At 39.0% G+C, this 19,838-nt stretch overlaps 1 protein-coding gene across 2 annotated transcripts; it reads right to left on the reverse strand.

Annotated features, from left to right (window-relative positions):
- Window positions 1–412: 412 nt before the first annotated feature.
- Window positions 413–14,648, reverse strand: LOC120650845 (ABC transporter G family member 51-like). 2 transcript variants are annotated; one of them, XM_039928131.1, is made up of 24 exons: window positions 14,089–14,648; window positions 13,866–13,986; window positions 13,142–13,230; window positions 12,477–12,561; window positions 12,157–12,319; window positions 10,815–10,891; window positions 10,595–10,739; window positions 9,866–10,167; window positions 9,509–9,787; window positions 8,150–8,466; window positions 7,911–8,071; window positions 7,627–7,730; window positions 7,189–7,348; window positions 7,000–7,092; window positions 5,917–6,044; window positions 5,503–5,835; window positions 5,128–5,418; window positions 4,957–5,040; window positions 3,484–3,617; window positions 3,111–3,338; window positions 1,711–1,882; window positions 1,544–1,631; window positions 1,280–1,446; window positions 413–856 (listed from the first exon to the last, which is right to left on the reverse strand). In XM_039928131.1, the coding sequence occupies exons 1-24, from the start codon at window positions 14,559–14,561 to the stop codon at window positions 590–592; spliced, it is 4,461 nt and encodes a 1,486-aa protein (XP_039784065.1). In that variant the 5' UTR covers window positions 14,562–14,648; the 3' UTR covers window positions 413–589. The 2 variants fall into 2 exon arrangements, with proteins under 2 accessions (XP_039784065.1, XP_039784066.1); XM_039928132.1 differs by lacking the exon at window positions 413–856 and having other exon boundaries at window positions 1,313–1,446; window positions 1,544–1,621.
- Window positions 14,649–19,838: the final 5,190 nt, after the last annotated feature.

Genomic DNA, 19,838 nt, shown 5'->3' on the forward strand with positions numbered 1-19,838 from the left:
ATTTTGCCTTCCCATACCTAATTGGGGAGTTGGCAAACAACAAATTTTGGAGAGAAAATATTAGAAACTTTTGGAGATGCTCTAAAGCGAGTAAGATTTTTATTTAAATTTTTTATTTGATATGTTGATTTGGTCTGCTTGTGTTATTAACAGGTGGATCTTAGTCCATCTCGTATGCGAGTCAGATCAATTTCCTCTATCCACGACTCGATCACATACATCCCTGCAAATTAGTACGTGTTACAAATTAGCACGTGTGGTGCGAGTTGCGACTTAGTCCAGCCAGAGAGTCGCTGTCATGGTCTCATGGAGACGCTTAGTTGTTGTTTTTTTGCCACACCTTGGTCATTGTGGGCCTTTTAGTGCACACTGATATAGGATTTAGTGCAGTATATACAAATAGTGCAGCTTATGACAAGAATATACCAAACAATACGATTTCAATGTTGGCTGTTTACAATCCTCTCAGACCGTTGCAAAAACTTGTCCTTCAGTCAACACGTGGGTGCTTCACCCATCTTTAGTGTTGGCACCATCACGTGATGCAGGGCGCATAACTGAGTTGCAAATGCCGCAATATATATGAAGATTATCTTCTCTGGAAGTTTATAACCTTGATGGAAGTCGCATATATGGCAAAGAAGAAAAGGGAGAAGCAAGCAAGCACTGCAACTGTGACACCAGCCGTCCCCTGTTTGAATCCCAAGCTTTCCTCCAAGAATTCCTGCACGGTCCCATCGAAACCAGGGCCAACTATCCTTGTTTGCACATCGCCCAACTGCGATGTAATAATACCTCGCAGGGTCCATGCAACTGGGCAGATGTAATAGAACCAGATCCACCAACCTGGGATTCTCTGCATGTCAAGAGAAAAGAGGAACCGATAAACATTGAAGTGAAGGGTTCTCTTATGTTAAACCATCAATTTATTGCATTGACCAATGGAGATGGATGCACCAAACAAACTAACATTGAAAAAACAGGCTACCTAGTAACTTTCAATACAAGCAGTGTTTGCGGGGTCAGAAATCTTAGATTTTGTTCTACAAACAAATTCTTAGTTTGTTCAAAGTCTCTTAGGAATGCAGAAATTTATTGAGTCAGATTTTAATAGTTTACTTTCCCTCTCTTAATATAAAGATGCGCAGCTCTCCTGCGTGTTCGAGAAAAAAAAAGTTTAAATACTCTCTCCGTTCCAAATTATAAGACATTCCAACAATCTTGGAGAGTACTAGGTAATAATTCAAAGCATAATGATGTTAATACTTCAGTAACTTACAGATTGGGGGATGAGGAACCCAGAAAGAAGATTCCACAAGGAGTAAAATGCTGACGATACTACTGCTGCCATTTGTTGGGTTGGGGTCAACCCTACTGCCACCATTCCGTAGAATGTAAAGTAGGTGAAAGTAAGGAACATGAAAACAAGATATAAAAGCAATTTTCCTGCAATTAAAGATTGAGTATATTAGGTTACAAACAGTACAAAACACACAACAGGTCCTTCAATGAAGAATGGTTTCCTGGATGACAAGTAACTTGCCTATGTTCCTCTCATAATTGATCATGAAGTAAGTGATGAGGCCAAATATAAGTGTCTGAACTGCAATGTAAGGAATCTCTACAAGACCCTTTTGATTTCAAGCATTGTTAGACACTGGGATCTATAGGGACAACAACCAAAATTGACGTGAGCAAAAGCCAACGAACCTGTGCAGCTGCGTATGGGAACGATGAGTACATTCTAGCAGCCCGTTCCCTGTAGTAGACTATCATCTCAGTGGACACCACAGGCTGCACAGATGATGCATTATTTACACCAAGAAAAAGGCATGCCGCATAAAGAGCTCCCATTACAAGCATCAAATCTTCTGTTGTTCCTCTGCATAATTATTGGCATTAGCATATGAACCATGTTCTCTGAACGCTGTCTTTATTTGTAAAATATACTAGCATACATTTCAAACAGGACATGGAGCTGACATTCTTAACAGTCAACAATGCCATGTCTAAGCTCACCGCATTTCTCAACAAAAAGTTCTTGAGTTCACATTTCCAATGACTAACCTATTCGAACATCCTCTCAACTCTTCATTAATCAAACTTGAAACAGTTAAGAAATACTTCACCCAAATATAAGCTATTTAGGGCCTTGGCGTGGCCTCAAAGTGACACACATCCACTAGTGATTTCAGTAAATTAATGAATTTTTAAATAAAAAGAGTTATATATATTACAAAAATAGTTGTCATGATGGATATAGTAACGCTGACCTTATGCTGTCCATTTATTGATTGATTCTTTATACACTGATTATGGTTAAACTGAAATTTTTTGACAACTTTTAAACAACTTACATTTTGGATCAAATAGAATAAACCAAAAAAAAGTAGGTATGTCTTATCACGTAGCTAACCGAACATTTTTATTTACATGATCCTAATTAACAAAATTATCACTGATCTTTCTTCATTGTTTTTTAGCTTATGGTATGAAAAGTGTCATCTTAATGTCATTATATCGAGGAGTGAGATTCTACCGCATTTGTTGTTTGCTAAATTTTCAAGGCTTAAATTGTTTATTCAACATGGATGATTGGAGAAAAACTAAGTTAATAAGTAGAACTTTAGCACAGGATACAAATAACAGAGGCCCAAGAAAGAAAATTTTATGGTTTTTAATTTTTATTCAAGTGATAAGCTAGGCATGGAAGTATATTGATATCAGACGTAGTAGATACAATACACATCCCATCTTACATAAGTCCTACATTGTAGGACAGCCATTAGAAATATATTAGCTATGGCATCCTTATGGCCTCAGCAAACACTATTATATATGACTGCTAGGATGTTATACGGTCTGAGACAAAGATATGGAAGGGAAAATCATTTGGTATGGGGCCATCAATAACACTGACCATGAAATAAGGCGAAGTTGCAATGCTTGTTGTATACCTGATACTTGTCATAACAATGAAACAGTTTGTTCAGTTTTCTGATTACACTAGTCTTTTTGGGCCATTGCATTGTAAACATTATGATTTAAGTAAAAAATGTGAATTTGAAGAATGAACAGAAAAATGGAATAGGCCTAAGAGAAAGATATACCTTTTCATTCCAACGTTCCAAAATATTGATCCGAATATGACAGCAGCAATGGTTGTGAAAAATAATCGCACAACATTGTACTCTGGACTTCTCCAGTAAATAAGGCTTTGCTTACGCAAGCATGCTTTGAACTGCATTAGAAAGTTCTGTGAAAACTCCGATGAGAATTCCAAAGGCTTCATGCCATCAGCTGGAGCACTTAATGCTTCAATTATCCCTTCCACATTCCTAAATTATAGTGGTCAAGTTTGTTAAACTAGTTCTCAAAAGTTGCATAAATACTGTATGCCTTTACAAAAAATTATTTGAAAGAAAACGAGTTAGGTCAGAAAAACCACAACAAGAGCATTATTTGAAGTCTAATAGGAATCACCTGAACTGATCTGAGTTCTTGTACAATGTTGTAAAATCTAACCCAAGGCTCTCTTCACATGCCTGTGTGCTGACCTCAAGCATCCAGGTTGCTGGATTGTAGCCTTCAGGGATACGACGAACCCCGGGAATAGACTGTGTTGACAATATTTAACACATTGTGAACTTATGATTATATAATTATAAATGTGAAGAAAAAACAGATGCAAACAAGTTCAAAGATCAAGATTTTATTTCCTTACAATCCATGTTTGTGGATTTTTTCTCAAAAAAATTGATTATGTAGAAGGGCACTAACTTCTATTACCTGAAGTTTTCTGCATACCTTTCTATGAGGCAAAGTATTTAACCAAAAACATTAATTTGCATGAGGCAATATAAAAAGCTATGCATATTCACATACACTAGTTATCATATATGTGAGATGCTTGCCTCAACAATTGGTGTTAACTGATTCAAAGGGGCCGTATATTAGTGCTAAAGATCTTGAAGTCAATGCTGCAACTAATCTTTCTTTGTAATGTGATCAAAACTCTACAGAGAGATGATCTACGATGGGATGTACGTGGGGAGGAATTCGTCTATAGAGAGATGAACTTGAAAGATATGAGAACAATTAATTCATCTTATTTTCAAGATCGAAAAAGCTAATCCTTATCTTTCTATAGATATGAACTGAGCCTAGCTTAATTGGGTGTTCGAGCCCTTATTGAGGTGAATATGGGTGCCTGTTTTTTGCTTATATGTCCTAGGTGCACCTAGTTTTTTTTTTTCTCTTCAAAGAGTTCAGCTCCTAACAAAAGGCTATCAATCCTTTTTAAAAAGTCTTGCAGTGCAATGTAAGCAAGTATTCTGATCTGGTTATCTGATTATCTACGATATAGTCATAGGCCCTGTTTGTTTCCTGCTCAGATTATATAATCCAGCTTACACATGCTAGATTATATAATTTGAAATAAGCATACCTCGGACAGCTTATGGGATTATGATAATCTGGATATATAGATAGATTATTTAAATCTGAAGAATAATCTGGGTGTTTGTTGTCCATGTGCTTACACATGCTAGATTATACAAGATAATATAATCTCGAGGGCAACAAACAGTCCTTTATTCCTAGGCTACTTCAGATAATCTACACCTCTAAGATGTACTGATACAAACAGTTAGTGTGGCTTCTGTGTACGCTCAGTTGCAATGGTGTCTTATTTCCTGACCATAAATATGCCAGTACAGCAGCAAATAATTCCAAGACCTAGATCTAGATTTTAGTCCATGTATGTCATCAGTATGTAAGAAATATTTGTACCCTGATTTAAGTGGTATAATTTTAAACTACGGTACCTGCAAAGTATATTATTATTATTAATACAAGAAACACTGCTATTTAACATTATCTAGATAACTTAAACCTTTATTAGAAAAATTGTTGTTTAAAATCCTTAGTGAAGTAAATGGAGACAAAAAGAGCAACCTGAAAATAACCAATCATGTCAATTGAGTTGACACCCAGAGAACCACCATATATAACACGGCCTCCACGTTTCAGGAGGAGGAGCTGGAATCAGATGAGTAGTCAACAAAGGGGTACCAAAATGGTAAGCAACTGCCAACAGATACAAAAACACAAAAAATGTATGCCTACCTCATCAAAGGCTTCAAAGATATCAATACTGGGCTGGTGTATAGTGCAAACTACAGTTCTCCCAGTATCAACAGTATTTCGGACAGTACGCATCACAATGGCAGCTGCTCTTGCATCCAAACCAGAAGTAGGTTCATCCATGAAAATAATTGATGGATTTGCAACTAGTTCAACAGCTATTGTAAGGCGTTTCCTTTGCTCTGTTGACAATCCAGTAGAACCCTGTCTCCCTACTAATGCATGTCTCAGTTGATCAAGCTCTACCAAAGCCATAACTTCCTCGACAAATTCCTGCAGGAAAATTGGAAGTGTGCATCAACTCAAATAACTATGCGTTCCAGAGTAAAATGAGTTTGCGCAAGTATTAAAACATACATGTCTTGTTTCTCTACTTATATCTTTTGGAAGCCGTAAGATTGACGAAAACCACAAGGACTCTTCAACTGTCACTTGTGGTGAGTGGATATCATTTTGCTCAACATATCCTGCTACCCTGGCAAAGGTTCTTTGTTCTTTCTTATGTCCAGAGATCCTGATATCACCTTCGATATATCCGCCTGTTTTTCTGCCAGCTAAAACATCAAGAAGGGTTGTCTTTCCAGCACCACTTGAGCCGACCAGTGCTGTTAGGACACTGGGCCTAAATACCCCGCTTACTTGAGACAGCAACTGTAGTCTTTTCTCGGCTACACCCCTTGCTTGTATTTCCTATTTATTTAAATATTGTCTTAGCAGAGGAACATCTATAATAAATATATATAAACGAATAAAAAGTATAAGAAGAATAACCTTGGGCATATCAACAAAATAGTTCACATTGTGAAATGTCATTGTTAGAGGTAGAAATGGTAGTATCATTCCCTTGTTAAGTTCTCCTTCAGTCTGTCCTTTAAACTCATAATTTCTGCCATTATTTTCTGCAATTCATTTCAGGGTAGAGGTTGTTCATTGTTACTACCAAAGTACAGAAATCATACATACGGTGTGAATAATTGAACTTCTCAAACACAGAAGAGAGTTGCTTAACATTTCATAAAAGCAGAAGAGAAAATTGTACAAGGCCAGAGCCTTGCAAAACATTTGCATCTTTCACGCCAGAGTCTTAAGAATCAATCTGACCAAGAGAAAGACTAAGCAAAACACACCTAGCCTATTCCTAAAATTAGATTCCTGAACTCCTTCGCTCCATGTACACTCTCCATTAAAAAATGTAAGAGATTTTAGTTTTGTCCAAAGCCAAAGTTCTCTAACACTGAGCAATTTTATAGAAAATACATTGACATGTACAATGCAAAATAAATGCACTGTCAAGACGTTACATGGTGTATTTAATAGAAACTAATTTGATATTGTTGATATCATTGCATCTGTTTCAGTAAACTTGGTCAAAGTTAGCGAAGCTTTTTTTCATAATAAGTTAGAGAAGTTTGAATTTTGACAAAACTAAAATTTCTTACATTATGGAACAGAGGGGAGTACAAAGGTACAATGAAGGTTTGAAAAATCAATAGACCACTCAATCATAAACAGTACCATCCATTAACTCTAAACAATTACTCCCCACATTCAAAAAAAATATTTTATTTCAACAGGTTCATCAAAGTTAAACTTTTAACCATTTTTTTCTCACATAACTTGAATCTATAGCTACCAATACTATATCATGTGAAAGAATTTTGAAATAATCTATTGTACAATTTTACTGTGCTAACACATTCTTGAATATTGTTTAATAGTTGGTCAAAATGTACAAATTCTGGCTTATATAAAATATAATATATGCCTTGCACCATTGATCAGAGGGAGTAATATTTAACTTCACAAGTGTTTAAAATGAGAATATACAACATTCTTGTAAAAATGAGAAATTACCTATAATAACTTGTCCATTGGATAGATTATCAATTCCTGCATCATCTATTTCCTCAGAATCAGATGGCATCGTCGCTTGGGCCTTCCGTAGAGCTTAAAAAAATTACAATTTTTTTGTTGAAAATCCAATCAGCTTGTGCTGAAGAAAATTTTTAGAAATTAGGATTCAAATTTCATTTCTACACTTACGATTAAGGAATGCCAAAGCAAGAGTAAATAGACCATTGAACAAGACGGCATAAGCCAATAAAGCACCAACTCCAATCCAGTACCAATAATCTTGTGTAGGGAGATTGTGTGAAATAAGAACATTCGTTCCAACTGTACTATTGCTGCCAGCAACTGATACCTGTAATGAAACATGACAGAACAAAATATGGAAACCAAAATCTATAAATATAATATAAAGAATGTAAAATGATCCTTCTGGTAATATAAAAGAGAAAGACTCAATAGAATATGCATGCAGTTGGACCATATTATGTTTGACACTCAAAATGAGTAAATTGAATAATACATAGTTCCACCATGCAGAAAATATATAAAAAATTGCTATTAGGACCTTTCTTCAACATACTTGCAAAAGTCAAAACCAGGAGAAAGAAAAGGTGATTCATTCAAACAGACCTTTGACCATCTGGATGCTGAGAATTCATTAACTGAAATAGCACGTTGTCCATACATTAAGGGGGAAACCCAATAAGCCCACTGCCACCATGGTTTTATAGCCTCTGTTATGCATAATAGTAGTAACAAAATTATAATATGTCACATTCAAAATAAAAAATCATTCTTGATCATTAGGGAGATAAACCTGCGAGCTCTTCTCAGTACTAACTATCATGTCACGGACAGGTAAGGTTTCCAGCAGAATTAAGCATATCACAGGAAATAAACATATAAACACTGACCTTTAGGAACAATAAACCCTCCTAAGAGAAAAATTGCCAATAAGGCAGCCGATCCAAAAGTATTAGCAATAGTCATGTCTCGTGCTACAGCTCCCATCATCCGGAAAAGGCCCAGAGCCATTTGATGTACAGAGAACAACAATAGCATAAAGCGAAAGAATCTGCAGAAAATTTGTATTATTCTGACATGTCCAATTGCCAAAGTAGAATTCAGCCTACAGGTGAGTGGTAGTCGGTACCTATCAGCAGTAGGCGCAAAGCCTACTGTGTAGTAAACAACACATGACCAAACTACCGCTTCAATAAGAGAATACGGAATTCTTAGTATCCAATTGGGGATTGAGAAAGCCCATGCAGGATGAAAGTAATTGTCTCTGTGCTTATAGAACACTGGAAGCCGTGAAATAGTAATGGGCAGCTCAGTAAAACCATTGAACATCATATGAACAAGTCCATAAAACAGACAAGACAGATAAAGATTCCCATTTTGCTCATCAACAGGGTGTAATCTTGTACGAAGAAATATTGTGCATGTGATTACACCGACAAAAGCAACCTGCACAAGATTATGCCATCATTTGTCACATTCAAGTGAGGAGAGTAATGAGCTGCACAAAAGCAACCTGACAAAATATCCAATCCAACATAATTAATGAAAAAGTAAATCCTTTTGTTCTCTTGTTTGCAAAATAGATGATTTCCTCAAGTTCGATCCAAAGAATGTTGGATAATTTTGCATTGAAATGATGCACAGACAATATTATTGCATCTTTGCCATTATCTGCTACTGCTCCGTTCCAAGTTATAGGTCATGTTAGCTTTTTTAGATAAATAGCTTTTGTTATGCACCTAGACATACACTATGTCTAAATACATAATAAAAACTATGAATTTAGGAAAAAAACCAAAGCGACTTATAATTTGGAATGGAGGTATGAAAGCGTACTTCAAACTAGGGCACATTTCTTCCACAGTTAAAAGAAGTAGAATATGTAATAAACAGATAGTACTTACTCCCTCTGTCCCAAATTATTAGACATTTTGGCTTTTCTAGAATCGTAGATTTTGCTATGCATCTACATATATACTTTTTCTAGGTGCAGAACAAAGCCTATGAATCAAGAAAACCAAAACGACTAATAATTTGGGATGGAGGGAGCATTTTAAAATGTTACAGCTGGATAAGAAATATGTGGCTAACCAATGTAAAAGAAAAGATAAAGAAAAATTCTTGCTTGAGCTATCAATAATTTTCATTTTGACTAGGTCACAAAAATTATCATTCACACATCAGCTCTATATTATCAACTGCTTATAATGTATCTTTGATCCATTTACCATTGCAAGAATGAGATGGATCATGGAGCTATATAATCTGCTTGAACATTGCAAGGCTTGGACCCAATGAAAATGGACAGTTTACATGAAAAAAATTCCCATATTATGTTTGATGGATGATAATATTGTTTAGATCAATAACACAGCCAACAGAAAATTATGTAACTTTATATACAGTGATACTGGATATGGCTTGGATTCCTCTGAGTTACATTTCTAAGAAATTATCAAAAGTTTAGTAAACAGGCACATGAACATACTTGGCATGTCCTGAAAGTGTAGAGAAAACGGTTGCGACTTATTAAAATAAGCTCCCTGGCAAAGCATGCTTTAACAAGGCTAAGCTTTGATACTGCAAACTTTGATCTGGCAAGCGCCTGAGGAGAATTTGTGCCAACATATGGATCGCTTAAAGTCGAAACCAGAGATCTGCCATACTGGGATTGCTTAAATGCAGAAGCCATTGTCGACGCAGAAATAAAAGTATACTGTTTTGACTTGTCAGACCAGTACTGAGCTTGGTCTTTCCTTGATGTCACCTAATAATAAAATTAATTGAATGTAAATCCTTGCATGTTCTAGGCTTTATGTTAGAATTAACAGGCACTATGCAATACCTCTTGGAGGAAATCTGCAATTCCCTTACGAGGAGGCAGAGAAAATCCTAATGATTTGAAATAGTCCACAACATGCACAATGGGGCCTTGATAAATGATCTGCCCTTCTGAGAGAAGAATTAGATCATCGAATAGATCAAATGTCTCTGGTGCAGGCTGAAGAAGTGACATAAGCACAGTAGCCTCCATCTCATGAACAAAGTTCCTCATGCACTTAACTATTTGAAAAGTTGTTGAGCTGTCAAGACCTGTTGATATTTCATCCATGAGAAGGGTTTTTCTAGGTCCAACAACCATTTCACCTGCAAAAGTACAAAATTTTTATTACAAATGTACCATATAATTTCTAGAATATGATATCATATTCTGATCAGTTTCCTGCAGAAGCTGTTTAAGTTGCAGAGTTATCACTTCAATTATGGCACTACATATGACCCTTATCGCCTTATGCAGTGTTGTAATGGGAGGATCGAGATAGCTTGGGGCAGGCATATACCTCCGGGTTAACTAACATCATGGAGGGTGCTAATAAGTGTGTTTTTAGTCAGGGCTGCATTTGTTTATGGGCCTCAGTGAGTCATTGGATTAATAATGTAAATGGAATAATTAGACATTTTATCCTCTCTAAGATGAGCCAGTTCTCTTTTACCCATGAACTAAGAGGAATTATTTGGAAGAAAATCAGTGGGAAACGTCGAAGGAGACACAACAGGCTGAAATAATACAAACCCGTAGTGACTCGTTTTTTCTGACCACCAGAGACACCTCTTGCCATGTCAGTACCAACAGGAGTACCAGCACACACATCCAATCCAAGCACTCTCAGCACATAGTCTGTAACAAGATTGTGTTTTTGTCCTCCAACAGATGCTGTCTGACCATGCAGAAGAAAACATTACGCAAATAAAAAATGAAATATGAGAAGTTGACACGTGAATTAGATCAGAACCTTCATAAAGGCATCTATTTCTGGAGACGGTCTTATGCCTCTCTTGTTTTCAAGATCTAGTAGATCCTTCAAGCACTCTACACATGTCAAAAATGTGCATAAGACAAAGAACTCTTAAAGTGGCATCAAAGCTGCTACATGTTAACAAAATATGTGCTTCTATAAGAAGCATCAAGACAGATTTTAGCAACAAACTGTTACAGGAGCCTAATAACATAAAAGATTGCAAACTAACTTCAAGTGAGCTTAAAGCTTTTTTATCAGTGAACATTCATGACAAACATATATCTGCAAGCAGACAGTACTAGATTCTGCATTGTTAAGGACAGTTCACCATCTGTGAGACTTTTTTTTTTGAAAGAGATACCCCAAGGGAGACCCCTGAAGTTTAAGGTGCCACACCCAGGGTTCGAACCCTGGGCGGGAGCCTCCCAGCCAGTGGCCTTTGCCACTGCACCATGAGCTCCTTGGCCACCATCTGTGAGAATTGTGATAGGCAAAAGCTTAAAACATGTGTGTATTGTTGGACTTCATCATGTAGATGCCTGTATCCTACAGAATCTGCAAGCTTCAGCTGGTCTTGAAATAACAACCAGGAAGCTGGCTTATCTTGTTGATTTCCCCTTAAGTTGCTTAATTTCTGGAAAGGTTCATCCTATCAAAAAGAACATGCACTCATGCTAGTTTGGGTCGACTATAAGAACCTGACCTGTAGTATGCTAATTACAATTAACACTTTATAACTAAAGTAGAATGCATTTATGGAGAGAGACAAGTCATTCGAATGTGAATTACTAACTAAACTAAGGTAGTGTTTGCCTGTTTGGTTAGGCAGATTGTAACATGATTTGTTTACAGAGGGTAATAGATCTCGTTACCTACTATTTGGTTTGGTTTATTTTCTAGTAATCGGGTCACACTATTATCAGATACGGGCCTTCATAAAATTGATACCGCCACCACCCAAGCGTTATCTGATGCATGCGTGCAGCATCTTTGCACTAGCAAGTCTGTACTCTGTGCATAGTATATATGAATGCATGCATGCAGCAGCTTTGCTTATGCGCAGCAGCAGCAGCACTGAATGGCTTTGCTCTTGTTGACTTGGAAGCGCGGGCAGTAGTTTGAGGATTGGTTTACGTGGTTGAACCAAACAAACTCTGTTAACGGTTACTTCTTTTGCGTTACCGGCAGTATCTGATTCCATTTGCGTCTTATTGCAAATCTTGAACCAAACACTACCTGTGGCATGAAAAGTCTAAATGAAATTTTGTTCATAACCTTAGCTATTCACAATAGAACTAAACAAGGTATTCCAAAATATAAGAAAAGGGAACTTAACCTTGCCAGTTTTCACTTGCACCCTGGCATCTTGCAGCAAAGTCTAAAGTTTCTCTCACTGTCAACTCTCCAATATGATTGTCTGTCTGACTAATATAAGCAGAAGTTCGTTGTACACAAAATTCCATGAGAGAAATTCCATTGTAGATCACTTCTCCATTTTTCTGTCAGAATATGAGAGGGATAATGGAACAACAAAACATACAGGGAATAATTAGATTGATTAGGCAACTGGTGTGCTTGGCGAAAGAGCAACGCCTCCTACAATCCCCCAAAAACAACGTAGTCGCAAACACAATGATAGAAAGATGGCAAGGTCACCTTTAGCTGAGGATCCAGTTTACCGGCTAGAGCCAACAAGAGCGTTGATTTCCCAGATGAAGGTGGTCCCAGCAATAATGTCATTCTTCCACCACAAAAATTAAAACAAGAGTACAGAATCAACAATTTGATATTACAAACTTCATAATAAGAGTATTGCGCATGCAATCTGTGTCACTAAACATATCATGGATTCTTCTTAATATATTGATGCGCAGTTCTCCTGCGCATTCGAGAAAAAACTAAACATATCATGGAATACAATTATTCAGGCACACGAAATGGGTTACAAGTTTCTAATGCAAGAGATTAAGGCTATTTCGCAACAACAAAAATCGAAAGCGGTGGCATTACCGATGGTGGAGACCACATAATCAATATGAGTTGTGTGAAGCACTGTTGTGAATGTGGAAGATTTGAACTCCATCCTTCTGATATTCATATATATGGATATTGAGAACGAATAAATAATGAATGATTACCTATCAACTATCATTAAATGAGATTACATTTCTACGTTCCATAGAAAACAAGTCTAAACACATTAGGCATCAAATACAATTGCTATCTTTGTGTGCCTAAACATATGTACCAAAATCGAAGTCCCAGCATGGAATGTGTTTACATTCATATAGAATCATGCAGTAAGAAGTATTCTTTCTTACCTCCCAGGTCTGACAATGCCGCTAACATCATCCAAAATAGTGAGCTTGCGCTTTTTAGGACGTAAAAGGTGGCAGGAGATTAGAAGTCTCTGAATGCACGCACAAGGTACAACATACGTATCAACAAGGGCTAAAGCTATAACAATTAATGACCAAAAACATGGGTACATAACAGTCAAGTAAACTAAAGGTATTAAAAAACCCTATGTATAATAATATAGTCATAATTGAAAATGATACAAGAAAGAGCATATTTTACCAATGTATAGGGTTCAGTGCTGCTAACAATTGTGTGATGTACTGATGTCATCAAGTAACCATCATCTATTTAATAGAATGACTGTATCAGCACGAAATGACCAATTTGAATTGTTGAAAATTAAACACAGCCTCATCTATTAAGGGTCCTGGTCATACTTGTTCAAAATCAATAACATCCTGATGCCTACTGTAAATAATGCGGAGCTAACAATGAGTTTTCCAATTTGGTTGCGTCTGGCAGCAGTAAGTACACGTGACAAGATTTAAGAATCCCATAGCAAAGCAAAGTGGAAACATCTGAAAACTAGTGCCCAGCTTAAAGTCCAGACATGGACGTTCATTCACATGAAGCACGTCCGATCAATGAGATCTGCTAACTTTACCCAATACCCTCCCCTCTTCGACCAACCAGGCACCACATGAACCACAAAAACCTTACATGGTGGGTAAGTGTATGTAGTACCTCGGCAACATCGTGGACGTAGTTGACGAGCGTTGGCAACGCCCGTCTGCCGACGTGGACCTCCGTGGATACAGTGAGGTTGCGGAACCTCACCTCCACCTGCGGCACCTCCAAGCCCACCCTGCACGACCAAGCAGTTGGGCTTCGTAGTTAGTAGGCGAGTCTATAGGATACGAACGAATCGATCTAGTATGTAAACAAATTGAGCGCAGAATTTTCGTACGCGTCGAAGCGGGCCTTGATGCCGTGGAGGAGGTTGGCGTTGTCGAGATCGGCGGTGGCAAGAGCCCTGCGGAGCACGCGTTGGACCCCAGGCCGGTCGAGCCTCCGAACGTCCACCACCTTGCCCTCTCCCGCACCGCCTCCTCCGCTGGTGCGGGCGCCGGCGCTGTCAGGGTCGGGGAGGACGATGGCGAGGTTGCGCCGCTTGGCGAAGGGACGCTCCTCGATGGCCGCCCAGAGCAGGTTGGCCTCGTCCTCCTCCCGCGCTCTCCTCCTCTCCTCGTCCCCGGCCTCCACATCCACCGCCACGTGGTGCTGGACGCCTCTCGCCGCAAATGACATCGCCCGCCGCCGTCGCCGCCGCGATCTAGAGAAGTGTGTGGGGTTTTGGTTTCGGTGGAGAGGAATACGGAAGGGTCGTGCGACTGTGCGAGCGGGGTATATCGGGTTTCGACCGGTTCCATCCCGACGCATGAGAGTATTTCACGCGTACTGCAGGTCATGGGCAGCATGCCACGTCACCGAAGAGACTCTCCGCTCATGGTGGCAGGGCAGTTCGCCGGCCTGGTCATGCAGCTGTTGCTTCAGAGAGCAAAAAAAAAAAAAAAAAAAGGAGAGGTCGGTGATGGATAGGAAATTTTTATTCGCGTGGGTGGGTGATCAACCAGACATGTCTCGGGTTTCGTGTAATGTATGTATTCAATTTAAAAAATCTATAATTTACAAATCATTTATCCAAATTAAATTTTGATTACACCATAAGGATACTTGCATTGAGATCTTCGAAACTAGATCACACTTGTCTACATTAAAAATATTTAAATATTTTTATAGAACACTTTTCTTTATTCTTAGAACATTTATTTTTTTGTAATATTTTTGTTTTATATTCGTAACAATCTCTCTCGTGTACTTTCATGGCGGCGTATGCACACAGTCGAGCAATCACTACTACAGAAAGGCTAATTTGTCCCGGTTAGGAAATTCTTATTGTCCCGATTACCCAAACGAGAATGCCAGGCCGGGACAAAAGAAGGGGTCCTTTTGTCCCAGGTCTGGCAACTGGGACAAAATGTGCCCAATCGGGACAAAAGGTCCATTTTTTCTGTTTTCTTTTTCTCAATTCTTTTTCTATTTCAATTATACTTTTGCATTTCAATTAAACTTATATATTGGAATTTAGTGTGTATGATCTCCACTAATATATACATATATATATTTACTTATATAATATTTATCCTAGATAGTTTTCATATATAAATTAATTCACTTATATATATGTATACACATATCTATACATGTGAATTCCTTTACATATGAAAATGTCTAGGACCAATATTATATATATATAGACACACACACATATTATTGGAGTGCTTATATATATAATACATACATACTCATAAATAGAAATTTAATACATACACACACATATATATTTACATAGGTATATTCGTTCTTAATTACATATATACGCGTATATTATCATATTTGCTGCGATTGTCAATATTAAATAGTCCATCATAGTAGAATTCGCCTTTTGGATCGAGTACTTGCTCAACAATAAATCCGGACAATTATTCTTGAAATGCCATAATCCTTTCCTCCGGTATGAGTTTATCGCGCATCTCCTCGACCTATGGAAAAATGGGATAATTAATTTCGACTAATTATAATACGAGTTCAAATATTAATAAGTTTTTTACTTACTTCCTCCTCCCAATCTGTCCAAGCCCTTGGAGGACCTACCAGACCATGGATGTTCTCGCATACATAGTATGCGCATAAATTAGTGCCTTGTTTCTGCCTCATACACTTTAAGAGAGAAGAAATTATCAGGTATTTACATGAATATATAATAAAACTAATGAATCGTGCAACGAATCATCCAAGTGTGTACCACAAAATCTGTCTTGATCTTCAATTCCTTGTCAAATTTGCCTGGATGATTTTTAGCGAATTGTTTCCAAATCCTGTGCATGATTAGAACAATTATAGTCAAGTAACAAAGTGATTCAAATTATCGGTCATCGACGGAGTAGTGGTAGAATTACTTTTTCATCATGTTAAGAAGATTTTCGTATTATTCTGGATTTCTCCTCAATGAGTCCATAACCACGAGTAGGCTCTTCTCGGGAATTATGGCAATTAGGACTCAGTGTTCACTGCAAGATTATACTGAGGCAGTTCTTGGTAGTTAAGATTTAAACAATCCGATTACAGAATATAAAGAGTTAGACGGAAGGAATCACTCACACAAAGTTGTAAGAGAACAATATCATTTGCTTGTTGTGATGAACACTTATGTACTTGAACAAGTTTTGGTATAGCTCATCGGCAGTGTCGCGTAGAATCCTCCAATTACAAGTAATTGGGTCGATGAAGCCGAGGTGAGAGTATCCCTTTCTCCTGCAAGTTTGTATCTCCATTCTACATGATACCGAATAAATCAAGGGATCAGTATGTTGAGATCATGCAAAACAATATGTAAGGAGAGCAAAATACTTACAGAACCCACAAGCCGACCATAGAGATGTCGAGGTCCTCGTGATGGAATAGTTGGTAAATTTCTTCCTAGTTTATCCATATAATGGCCTCCCCCCGTAAGAAATCGTCATCTTTAATCTTTGCGCCCTGCATGAAGATGCAATTGGCCATCGCACGCATGTAGTGCTGGTGCAGCTTATACATTTGCGTTGGAAGCACGGACACTACTTCGGGGGGTACAAGAGTTTTGCCCAGCTCATACGTCTATTTGACGACCAGATGGCTTTTGGAATATCTTCTCCCCCTGCAATCTGAGTTGCCGTCAGGTTTGATTCTTTCAAAAATATAACAAAGTCTTGTTGTTGCGTCGTCTGTCCCACTACGAGAGGCTCTATTGATTGTTTCTTTTGCGCTCCGAGCTGTGGAACGTCGGACGACGATGACTTTGATTGTCTCTTCTTTTTCTCAGTAGTTTTGATAATTATGCGTTCGTAGTCTGAATGAGGATCTCTCGGAATGAATTTTCTCTTATTTGCTTCGCGTATTCCCTTAAAAAATTTCAAATCTATCGGATTTATCACTTTCTCGGGCTTCGGCTTCGGCTTGAAGTGCTCTTTAACTCTTTCTTGAGTTATCCGATCGCATTCTTCAAGGCTCATGTCCCAGGGTTTAATAGGAGCCTCCTTGGTTTTCTTCTCCTTTTCCTTCTTCTTTGGAGGCTCCTTAGCCAGTGCAGCTACCATCTTTGTCGGCGGCTGTTTCTGCTTCTTTACCGGCGGCGGAGGGGGTGACCATGGAGGCGACGGTGACGCTTGAGTGTTCATCGGCACATGAGATGATGGTGATGGAGAATGTGCCGGTGAACCTTGCCGAGACAGTGCTGCCCTTGGGGAGTTTTGTGGAGATGCCGGCCTTGGAGAGGCATGCTGAGATGCCGGTCTTGGTGTTTGATCATCCGACTTTAGGACAATATAGCGCTTATCCCATAGGATGTAGCCATGAATGGCTTCTGCTAGTGTCCTCTCCCCATCGCCTCCAAGAATATCAAGCTCGAGCGTCTCCCAACCCTGGCACACCTGCTCCACGCCAACTCTTGTGTATCCTGACAGAATTTGCTGCCCGTGGTACACGTCGCCTGGTTGGGTTGGCATGGCAGTACCGTACGCAATGGTGAACATTAAGTTCTTAATGGCCGTCTGGAGGTCACAAGGTGTCCGCTGGGTGATCTCATCCACTGGAAATCGCTGCGGGGCCGTCGCTTCAACTGCGGCATGGATCCCCGTTGGCTCGGCGACGGCGACGTCTGTGGAAGCGCAGCTGCTTTTTCGCTGAGACAGATGATCGGCTGCGACATTAGGCTCTGGAGGCACCGTTTGCGCTTGCTGTTGCTGGCTCATTGCTATAGCCATTTGGCATTGAACCTCTTCCTCCAGTCTTTGATCGTGTGACATGAGTCGTTCCTCTAGCCTTCGCAAGTGCTCCCGCTCATCATTCTTTCTTCTTTGCTGGCTTCTATATGATTCAATGTAATCTCTGAACCCATACTTCCACGGAACCACGCCTTTGCCTCTTGTGCGGCCCGGATGCTCTGGATTCCCAAGGGCGTAAGTCAGCTCGTCCCTCTCTCTATCTGGCTGGAATGTTCCCTCGGCCGCTGCTTGTACGGCCTCCTGTAGTCTCTGGGCTGCTCGCTGGATGTTTGGCCCATAGATGCAGTCACCAGTCAATGGGTCCAAGCTTCCCCCGTGACCATAAAACCAGGTCCTTGACCTTTCAGGCCAGTTCATGGTCGCAGGTTGGATGCCTCTGTCAAGCAGATCCTGCTCCATCTTCTCCCATTTGGGTATTGCAAGCTTGTAGCCTCCTTGGCCTAGAGTGTGATGGTACACTTTCTTCGAGGCATTGTCTTTGACCTTTTGCACCTTCTGAAGCCCAAGCTCTGAAGACTTGTATTCCACAAATGCATCCCAGTGACCCCTGAGTTTTTCGAGCTCGCCAGTAAATACGGGTGTGGTCCCAGTCTTGATATATTTCTTCGTCAAAATTTTCTTGAATGATTGCAGCTGTTCGGCCATCTTACTCAGGGTCCAGCGCTTGCATATCTCTTCGGATTCAGCTGGAACCGTGAAGTTTTTCTTAAGCTCCCGCCAGCACCATTCTTTTTCTCTTTCGGGTACCGCATCCCGTTCCTCGCTTGGATTGGAAGCTTTCCAGAGCCTGAAGCTGATCGGGATGTGGTCCCTGACAATACATCCGGATTGTCTTATGAATTTTTTTGGCGGCAGCTTCTGGAGCGATCTGTTCGCCATCTGGACCAACTTTCGTTATAATGAACCGCCCTTCTAGTTTTTTTGTTGGGCCTCGCTTCGTCTTTTTCTGCTGCGACGATGATCCAGACGGCTATAAAAAATATTCATAGTATTCATATAGATTCAGATGAAAATATGATTGTCACTACAAATAAGTATAGTTGTGATATGTACATTAGCACTTTGTTCAGCAGCAGCGTCATCCTGAATAGATGGTGGCTTAATTCCATCACCGGACATATTCAAATATATGTCGGTATTGCTGCCATCATCAGCTTGTTCAGCGACATCTCCTTGACCTTCGCCAATCATATTCAACAGGAACTGTTCGTCTTCCGCGTCTGTGTGTCGCGGGTCCATCGTAACTAAAATATGAATACAAATAAAACCCTTAAAAAAATTCTCTAAATAATTCACATCAATATTGAGTAAGTAATTCTCCAAGTATGTCACTAAGTAATTTAATGAAATATTCACTTATTAATTCACACAGTATTTCACTAAGTAATTCACTAAGTCATTCTCCAAGTAATTTACTAAGTCATTCTCCAAGTAATTCACTAAGTCATTCTCTAAGTATTTCACAAAGTCAAAATGCAATTTTCTACAATATTTTGTAGTCGCTAAGTAATATACATGAAATATTCAAGAAATATTATAAACTTTTGACATATTTGCGAGGAGGATTGGATCGGACTTCGTTTAGATGGACATACGAGGTCGAGAAGGGGACTACGTTTGGATCGGACTATGTTTACATGGACATATAGATGGACGAGGATTTGATCGAACTACATTTACATGGATTGGCGTAAGTTTGTAAAATGTACACATACATATATATACATACACACATGCATACACACACACATATACATACACACATGCATACATATTAAATTAAAACCCTAATTTACAAATTTACACACATGGATGCACATTCACTCTAAATAAT

Source organism: Panicum virgatum, chromosome 9K, assembly GCF_016808335.1.
Source record: "Panicum virgatum strain AP13 chromosome 9K, P.virgatum_v5, whole genome shotgun sequence".
NCBI classification, from domain to species: domain Eukaryota; kingdom Viridiplantae; phylum Streptophyta; class Magnoliopsida; order Poales; family Poaceae; genus Panicum; species Panicum virgatum.